This window comes from Gopherus flavomarginatus, chromosome 4 (assembly GCF_025201925.1).
Source record: "Gopherus flavomarginatus isolate rGopFla2 chromosome 4, rGopFla2.mat.asm, whole genome shotgun sequence".
NCBI classification, from domain to species: Eukaryota; Metazoa; Chordata; order Testudines; family Testudinidae; genus Gopherus; species Gopherus flavomarginatus.
Window position 1 is genome coordinate 170,323,039 of NC_066620.1, and position 10,062 is coordinate 170,333,100.

Genomic DNA, 10,062 nt, shown 5'->3' on the forward strand with positions numbered 1-10,062 from the left:
ATATACCTGGACTTTTTAGTTTCTCTTCCTTTTTAAATTAGTGATAATATAAAGCAATAAGCATGTGATCAAGGTGGGTGAATTTATTTTTAATGATTCAGTGTTTCCTGGACAGGGTGATACTGGTTCAAAAGGCATTGCAGGAATTCCTGGTAGGCCTGGCTTCGCTGGTCCCCCTGGAGTTACTGTAAGTTTCATTGTTAGTAACCATGGCCGTGATTTACCACCCACTGAAACTGATGGGAGTCTTTCCATTGACTTGAATGGGCAGTGGATTCAGGTCCTAATTGTATGTGAATGATTGGCTATATATTGATTGACAGGGGGTGACTCCAGGCACCAGCACGCCAAGCGTGTGCCTGAGGCGGCAAGCCACTGGGGGCGCTCTGCCGGTCGCAGCGAGGGTGGCAGGCAGCTTGCCTTCGGCAGCCTTGCCTTCGGCAGCATGCCTGAGGAGGGTCCGCTAGTCCTGCAGCTTCGGCGGACCTCCTGCAGGCTGCTGCCAAATCCACGGGACCGGGAACCTTCCGCAGGCAAGCCAAAGACAGCCTGCCTGCTGTGCTTTGGGTGGCAAAATACCTAGAGCTGCCCCTGCTGCTTGACAGTTGTCATTTTCTTTCCCTGCTCTCTTCAGCGTCATATTGGGCTACCAGGAACTCGTGGATTGAAGGTACCTTTATGAAACTCTTTTACTGGAAATCTTGCTTTTTATTTCAGGAGTAAACACTTCTAGTTTGATTCTTAAGGTTGCACAGTAAGCACAGGGCTGATTATGGTTACAGTAAAGGAGAACTTCCTTTCAATGAGGTAAACAGATGTGGAAAAAGATTACAGGCTACTGGAAACTTGTCCAAATTTTAACTTTAAATGCATGTGGGTGTAGCAAAAATTATAACTGATAATACGCACAACCTTTTTTTTTTTTTTTTTTTTGAATTTCAAACACATCCTTGTATTAGGGTTGGAGAAAGTATGATCTGAACATTAAAAGGCTCCTCATTAAAGCTACATTGTGCTGCTTAGGAGCAACCCAGAGAAAAGAGCAGTGTGGGTGGTGGAATGAATTTTGCTTTAGGGTAACATAATGTTTCCTGGAGCACCTCTCAGCATCCAGACAGAGCAGGTGGTGTGTTTGCTACTCTCCTCACTGTGGGGTCTGACTTACTTTCCCACAGGCATAGGTCTAGAGCAGTAGCACTGCCTTATTCCCACCTCTTCCCTTCCTACCTCCTTTGGGCTGTCATTGCCTCTGTGGAGAAAGGATGGGGCAGCCTTTGTGCCTTGGAGACAGAGGGGAAAGCTCCTTCCTTCCCTCATTGAATAACTCTGTAAGAGCCAGGTTCTGCCTGGCTCTTAATAACTGGCAAACCTATTCTATTTCCATTTGAATGACAAAGAGATAAAGGTTTTAATTTTCAGATGGCCGCAGTGTTGTGTCCATGGAAAACTGTATATTTACCGTAAAATCAGGTAACTGAATGTATAATGTTCTGCTGTGCACACAAAATATGTGAGTTTTATATGCACAAACGAGTGCAGCATGAATGTGAAAATTTTGCGCATGCACTGAATGAAGGCTAGTTGAGAACTGAGCAAAAATGTGTTAAGAGGTAGCTAAGAACCTGAGTTGGTGGCTCAGACATAGATTACATATACAATCTAATTAAGCTTGGCAGAATTCAATTTATTTTTTTTTATAAATTCAACAGATAATATCTATGTTTATTTTTAAGCATTTTTTTCTATTTTGATCTTTTTAAATTTTCGGAGTTGCAGGAGACTAGTGGGGGGAGACAATACTTATTTAATGACAGTAGACAATGAGATTCAAAAAGTTAAAACTTTATAACCATTAAAAAACAAATTGTCAACATCACGTCAAAATATACCAAGTAAACAGTGTATATCATTAAATCAAACTCTAATAAGTTCTTAAGCCATATTTTACTTAGTTTGTCTATCTGTTAATGTTTGATTATTATCAATGGAAATATTTTTTCTTCAGTTTGTGTGTATGGGAAACTGTCATTTACTGATAAAAATCTAATCCTTACAAGTCTAGGTATAATGAATTTTAAATTAAGATAATCTGAGATGAAAAGTAGCAAGTAGCTTCTGAAATGTTCTTTTTTATATATAATTTAGCTTTTTTTCTAAAAAAAAGAATTTCTATTATTTTCCTAAATAGCAATTAGTAGCAGTAAAATGTATCTTAATAATATAGGGTCTTATTCTGCAACCATTACTCATGCTAGATAGCAGCCTTCAATTACCTGAAGGAGGATTCCAAAGATGGATCTAGGGTGTTCTCAATGGTGGCAGTTGACAGAACAAGGAGCAATGGGGGAGGTCTAGGTTGGATATTAGAAAAAACTATTTCACTAGGAGGGTGGTGAAGCACTGGAATGGGTTACCTAGGGTGGTGGTGGAATCTCCATCCTTAGAGGTTTTTAAGGCCAGACAATGCCCTGGCTGGGATGATTTAGTTGGGGATTGGTCCTGCTTTGAGCAGGGACTAGATGACCTCCTGAGGTCTCTTCCAACCTTAATCTTCTATGGTTCTTTACCTTAACTATACAAATGGTACTATGCTGGCTCTGCAACCACTGAGCATTCAGCAGGCCCCTTAACAGAGTCTAAAGGCTGCTAATCACCTTATTGGCGCTGAATATCAGTCATTTGAAAAGAAGAGACCCCTGCTGAGATACCAGAATGGTCTAGTCCAGGGTTTCTCAACTTTTTTCTTTCTTAACATGCTATAAAAACTCCATGGCCCAGTTGTGCCACAACAACTGTTTTTCTGCATATAGAAGCCAGAGTTAGGGGGTAGCAAGCAGGGCCCCATGCCACAGGGAGCACTGTGATGCTCAGTTGTTCAATCTTTGGCTCCAGCCCTAGGTGATGGGGTTTGGGGCCCTGAGTATTATGCCGGCCATGCTTGGTGGACCCCCTGAAACCTGTCCATGGCCCCCCAGAACCACTGGTGTCATCTAGTGGATAGGGAACTGGGACTCTGGAGATATGTATTCTGTTCCCAGTAGTCTCCTGAGTGACCATAGGCAAGTCCCTTCACCCTCTGGGTGTAAGTTTTCCCATCTGTAAAATGGAGATAATTGTACTGATCTCCTTTGTAAAGTGCTTTGAGATCTGCTGCTGAAAAGAGAGAGATGTTATTATTTATTAACATGTTATGAAGACATTGCAGTGTACCAGGAATGAGAGTGATATTACTGTCATTTATTAGCATAGACCAGGTTGAAGAAGTGCACTTAGTATTTGGAATGAAAAGTGGTGAGGTTATTAAGCTTTTGATAATGCTCACAAAAAATGAATATAAGCATTGAGACATGTTGTGACTATTCTTAAAAAAATATAATTATAATATTTGTTTGGGGTTTCTTTCTCTGTGCAGGGCAATGCTGGTGTTCCAGGCATAAAGGGTCAAGAAGGTGAAAAGGTACAGTAATATATGACATACACCTCTACCCCGATATAACGCTGTCTTCGGGAGCCAAAAATTCTTATCGTGTTATAGGTGAAACCACGTTATATCGAACTTGCTTTGCTCCACCGGAGTGCGCAGCCCTGCCTCCTAGAGCGCTACTTTATCATGTTATATCTGAATTCGTGTTATATCTGGTTGCATCATATCAGCGTAGAGGTGTATGTGTAATTGAATATTACATGTAACTAATTCATTTTTCACACTCTTGGCATTGTTATAGTTTTACACACTCTTATTAGTTTCCTATAGATATTAGCAACACCATAGCTTTTGACATTTACTGTTTTTATGGTATGTGGAACTTTGCACTGGTAAGTAAAATTAAAGGAAGAATCTTGCAAGCAACAAATATTAGTTACTGATGTGTTGGTTTGCCGTTGACGCCGGTGAGAGTGCAGTGCTCAGCCTCACTGAAAATGTGGCCTTTTATTTAGGTGCCTAATGTTGGACACGCAAAACTTGAGAATATTGGCCTAAATGTCCCATGCAGAACCAAGTGGATACTGCAATCAAAATTCTTCAACCCTATTTAGAGCACTTCCACGTTCACTTTCCACAAGCGTTCAAGCAAACAAGCTTTACTAGTGGAAGTGTTCATGAAACACAAATGTTTAGCCTGTGTTCTTGAATATTCACCACTGGTGATTTTTTTGAATTGTATACTGGTTTGTAAATTGCACAATTTACTCTGTTATATAAATGTGATGGCTTTGTTTCAATCCCCTGAATGACCTACGTAGCTAGTCAGTACAGTGTAGACTGAATATTACATTTCAATAAACAATCAGATAGAGGCCCAGATTTTTAAAGGTATTTAGCTGTTGCTGTACTCAGTGTTGCAATGCTTAACTGTTTTAAGAGACCAAATCTCATTTTCAAAAGGGACTAAGCAGGGGCAGCTCCAGGCACCAGCACGCCAAGCACATGCCTGGGGTGGCAAGCCATGGGGGGTGCTCTGCCGATCACCGCGAGGGCGGCATGCCTTCGGTGGTGTGTCTGCGGAGGGTCCGCTGGTCCCGCGGCATCAGCGGACCTCTCACAGGCTGCCGCTGAATCCGCGGGACTGGGGACCTCCTGCAGGGACGGGAGGCAAAATACCTAGAGCCACCCCTGGGATTAAGGCATGTCAGAGTCAAGATCTTGGCTCCTAAATTCCTAAATCCCTTTTGAAAATGAGAAAATCCCTATATCAATTAGGCATTGCAACACCGAATGCCATAATGCCTAAAAATCTGGGCCATATAGTAGAAGTAATCTCAACAGAGTGTCTCAACAGCTGCTATGCAAACTTGGGTCAAAGACGGGTGGATGCTGGGCTGAGGATTTGGCCTTATATGAATATATATTCTATGAACAGAAGTTTTGAATGATATGCCCAAAGACCCCTCGTACTCCTAGTTTGTAATTTGCAACTGTGTTTTGGATCTGGATGAAAAATGCTGCATAATTGTAAGGTATTAACATTCTTACTTCTACACAAGGATAGCAAACAAAGCAATGGGAAATATTATTGTATGAATTTTAGTGCCAAAAATAGTATTTGTATTTATATTTAAAGGGAGAAAAAGGAGTTAAAGGACCAAAAGGAAATGTAAGTAAAAACACCTTTTACCCCCTTGCTGTTCTGTCTTTATCTTAGGATACTTGTACTGCACTCATCAAAGGTGTATGGTATTTGAACTTAAAGCCAACAAGAGCAAACCATAATTGCTCAAACACCATTTTAAGAAATCTTCACTTACAAAGTGTAACAAAGTCAAATCTTTGTTTTAGGTTGGAGACAAAGGACCAACAGGACCAGAGGGCGCTATTGGTAAAAGAGGTCCACCAGGAGAGACTGGATCCCTAGGCCAAACTGGAGAACAGGGTGTTCCTGGAGATGAAGGTTCACCAGAAAATGTTGGATCAGTTGGACCTCCTGTAAGACTTACAGTTCTTTTGACCTAAAATATTATAGAAGAAACTAAGTACTCAAAGTTGTGAGATGGTGTATCAAATTCTGCTCACAGTTACATGCATGTTGTAAAAAATGTGATTGTACATGTGTAAGTAGGATCAGAATTGGAGAAGGCGGCCAAATTCATTCCTCGTGTTAGTGGAATTATAGAAGGGATGAAGTTGGCTCAGTAGTTCTAAATTTTTATTTAAAAGCTAAATTAGTCCATCAGGCATTTTCCTGTAAAAATTGCTTCTTTTTGTAAAATAATTGTTTAACAAGATTCATTTGTTAATATGCTTGGAAATAATCTTTTTTAATGTTATCATAAAATTAGCTGTACAGTGACAAAGAACAGCACAGCCAAATGTTATATGGATAATTACAGGAAACTCAGGAGGTGTTTCAGCGAGTTACGCTATTAATGGAACGGTTCCTGCATATTTTATTTCTCTGATTGTTCTCATGTTCTTCTCATGCAGGGGCTGCCTTTCCCAGCAGCTCATGTGATAGAAGTGTGCAAACGAATCGTCTCAGAACAAATGTCAATGTTTGCAATAGTGTTGGGAGGAAATGTGCCAACACGTGCCCGCTTTATGGAGATGTGCCCATGGGGCCTCCAGGACCTGTTGGTTTGCCTGGACACCCTGGAGAAGAGGTAATTATACAGGGGGAGAAAAACAAGCCATTAAAAAAAATTCACCAGTTATTGAAACACTGAAAACATCATTAAATGAAGTTAACACATGAATTGAAAAAATAGAAAACATTTTTCCATGTGGCAATATTGTGCTTGATCCTGCTCCCATTGAAATCAATGTGAGCTTGGTATTGACTTCAGGAGAAGACCCATTTTCCTCCAACAAGTACAGCACTATTATGGAGGAAATTAACATGTTGGGAAAAAACCTGAGATCATAACTGTTATCTTAAGCTTAAAGAAATGTGTAGTGGAGCTGTATCAGACAAGTACATTTAATACAATTACAAGCTGAACAATAATGTAATGACCTTTTTCACAAGTAATTAAGCTGCTAAAAAGTGATATGAAACAGGATTTTTTATTTAGTGCTATCATGATGTTTGACAGCTCCAAAGGCAAATTCTGACTCATAACCATGGCATTCATTACCCACTAATCTATGAAATATTGACCTTTGAGGAACCATAACTTCATTGTGTACAGCGCAGTAGTATTTTCCAGTACCTACAGTACAACACATGAGTAACTGCCTAAGTAGTTCTTATTTTTCAGAGTTATCACATTCATTATTGTGTTGCAGCCAATACCCTTTCACATAATCTAAAATAGCATGGTAAGAAACTTTTAAAAGTTTAAGATTTCCTGGTAATATTTCTGAGCTATTCCTTTTCATCTTCATGGTTCTTTAGGTATCTGTATTATTACATGCAAATGACTGTCTGCAGTATGAAGTATTCTAAAAAAAAGAGAGATTTAGTTTCATAACCTAAAGTTAAACATCAAGCCAGGGAACAGCTATATTTAGTGACCTTTTCCACAAATATACAAATTAATCTTTTCTGAACAGAATGGACTCAAGATACTGCATGCAAAATTGGAATAGCATGGCCAAAAAAAAACACCTTGTTTCAATGTGAAAGTTTAGGTTAATATGTTGGATAAAGGTTAATATCACCTAATAGAAGTAATATACAAATAATAAACAAATTAAAACTTACATTTTACTAATGCCTTCAAATATCTTTAAATGCTGACTTCCTCCTGGCTGGTGACCCCAACTCCCAGAGTACAGTGCCAAGCTGCAAGCATGCAACGTTGCCTCAGTTTTTTACCTTCTCTACTCCAAAGTATACAACTAAAGATCTGCCTAGTGTTTCTCAAATCTTTCTGTAGCCTTGTTCCATCTTATTTCTTTGGCCTAATCACTCTTTGCTCTTCCACTTCATTCAGTTTCCTCTGAACTCCTTTCAGTATACCCCATTCACCCTTCATTGTTGATATATAGAGTCACTTACAACTTCACTCCTACATATAGAACACCCTTCTTTCCCCTCCTGCAATTCTTATATTCACGTTTTCCAACTGCACTGGTGGGTAAAACATACCTCCCAAACACGCAGCCTGTTTTCAGTAGCTTTTGGGTTTTCTCCCCTAGCAAATGTAACGAGTTAGATGAGATGATATTGACCATTGCTGACTGCCTGATATGGAAAAGGAAAGTTGTGTTTAGCATCCACTCAATTATGAGTAAACCCTACTGGGACCAGTGTTTCTCCATAACTATACAACAAAATATTAAACAACAATTTGTCTTTGTGCCATGGCCCACTCAGCAGTGGTCAGCAGCGCCATGTCAGCTGATTTGATTGGTAAAAATCAAGTTTAAACGCTATTCGATCTAGAGAAATTGAGGCCTTTGTGGATGCCTTAATCCTTCTCCCCACATGACCTTTATCTAGTTCAAATATTCTTGGCTCTCGCCTTATTATGGTGGGCATAATGAACTACAATAGGAATTTTCCTATGTAAAAATGAACTGTGCTTTTTCTATTTTTTACAGATTTTTCATTTTACTATGACTTTTTCATAAAAGTAAGCAGACTTCTAATAACCCTTAGTTCTTTCTTCATTTATGAACTGAATTAAATGTTTTATTGTTGGAGAGTAAGAAAGTTTATTGAAGTCAAATACTTCTGATTTTTAAGGTGACATTTGGACTCTTCTCCTTTCAGTGTAGCTAATCCTTTAATTTTTATATTGTTACAGTATTTTATCTGATATTACTGATTGGAATTCAACAACACAAAAAAAATATCGAGTAGTTTCATGTACTGTAATATTTTTAACATTTCTATAGGGCAAACCTGGGTTAAATGGAGCTGATGGAGAGCATGGACCTAAAGGCTTTTATGGCGATGTTGGTGACCCAGGAAAACAAGGACCAAAAGGTAAAATGTTTTCAAAATGGAAAATATCTTTTTTGCAATATTTGTTTGAATAAATCACAGCAGTCACAAGTGTGAAAGTGCTGCTGTTGACAAATATGGTAGTCATTTAAAGACACTTAATTATTTTTAAATTTTAGCTGAACATGGAGACAAAGGAGATAGAGGTCCCAAAGGTTTTGTATTTGCTGGCTTTGAAGGAAATCAGGGCCCAAGAGGTACTCCTTTTTGCTCTTGAAATCTTTCTTGCTATAAGTATATTAAGTATATTCTGCATTCATATTGTACAGTACATACTGTTTTATGGTAGGTTCTGGTAAACACTTTAATGTGGTATGGATGTACGAGATGTGTCCTGTGAATTGATGCTCATATGATCCTGTATATGTGCAATTCTTTCAAAACTGGGGCAAACCTCTGAAGAGGTATATAAAAGGCACCATGTAAAGCCCAAATAGGTCATATTTTGCACTGCAGCCTGTCATGGCGGATTAAACACTTTAGAGTAGACTATTAACATAGTCTGATTATTTAAATCGTGAAAATTCTACATAATTGGTTTTCTCTAAATCAAAAGCAAATAAAGATCATGCCGCTTTTCTGACAAAATTATTTACGTGGATACTTTCCAATATCCATATAAAGAACCTTCCCATAAAGGCTGTATCATGTCAGGCCAAACTGCACACGTCTACTTAACATGACCTTTCCTGTCCACCCTGCATACGGCCAGCCACACTTTCAGGTCTTGAGCATCATAGCTTAATGGGGGTTGGTGGAGTCTCAACATCACTGCTGGTGCCAGATCACCAGCTAGGCAAGAGAGATAGGCTAGGGAGACCACAGGTCCTTTCTATCTCTAACCTATATTACTGTAATTGCCTGATTTCTCTTACTCACTGCCCCTTTCTTAAGGTGAACGTGGAAGAAGTGGACTAGCATTCAATGGACTTCCAGGTCAGCCTGGCCCACGGGGACATATGGGACAGTCTGGTTTGAGAGGATACCCAGGACTTAGAGGGCCTCCAGGTATATGTAAAACAGGGTGCGATCCTTATCTTCCAAATGATGTAGATCAGCAAAGTGAGTCATCATCTTCTTTTGTATGGCAAGCAAAGTGAGTGAAGACTTCAGAGAGAAACATCATGAAATCCTTTGATGTGGAAGAAAACAAATGTAATTGAACAAAGTACGTGTTTGCTCCCTTTTCAAAATTGAAACCTTTTGAAAAATACATATGAATTACTGTTTAATTTAGAAGCCAGTTCACTTTGTGAATTTTTAGTGTAAAATAAAAACATGATAATCCTACCTAAGAAGTGGTGAACCATTTCATTTAAATGGCACCTGTTCAGATAGAGGATATTTGTTTTTAAAATACTGCATTTGCTTTTTAAATGTTGAGTACGTTGTACAACATATATTAATATAAAGCAATGCCATGTTTTATATTTGACATCCAAATAATTGTTTCTTTTCTGAATGTACCTGGGAAATGCTTTTTATAATAAAAGTTGAAAAACGTTACATGATTGTTTTAATTTTATGGAAGTCTATCTCTTGTGGTGCCAACCTGTGTTTCCATCCTAAGAAAAGATATAGGATCAGGGACCTGTATGAGGGTTCTTAAGCCTTTATACATTCCTCGGAGTTTGGCAGGCTGAAATCAGTCTGCTCTACATTAAGTATTTAT

The 10,062-nt window shown here is 38.9% G+C and overlaps 1 protein-coding gene across 1 annotated transcript; it reads left to right on the forward strand.

The window, feature by feature from the left end:
• The first annotated feature begins 297 nt into the window (after positions 1–297).
• LOC127050103 (collagen alpha-1(I) chain-like) lies at positions 298–9,860 on the forward strand. The gene is made up of 9 exons (XM_050951634.1): positions 298–304; positions 400–404; positions 584–670; positions 3,413–3,457; positions 5,064–5,096; positions 5,279–5,425; positions 8,282–8,372; positions 8,510–8,587; positions 9,285–9,860. The coding sequence occupies exons 1-9, from the start codon at positions 298–300 to the stop codon at positions 9,488–9,490; spliced, it is 699 nt and encodes a 232-aa protein (XP_050807591.1). The 3' UTR covers positions 9,491–9,860.
• The last annotated feature ends 202 nt before the right edge of the window (positions 9,861–10,062 follow it).

Excerpts from the sequence above, each read along its gene's own strand:
- LOC127050103 (XM_050951634.1), top strand. Across the intron at positions 3,458-5,063 it reads AGGGTCAAGAAGGTGAAAAG|GGAGAAAAAGGAGTTAAAGG; the intron begins GTACAGTAATAT and ends TTATATTTAAAG. Across the intron at positions 5,097-5,278 it reads TTAAAGGACCAAAAGGAAAT|GTTGGAGACAAAGGACCAAC; the intron begins GTAAGTAAAAAC and ends TCTTTGTTTTAG.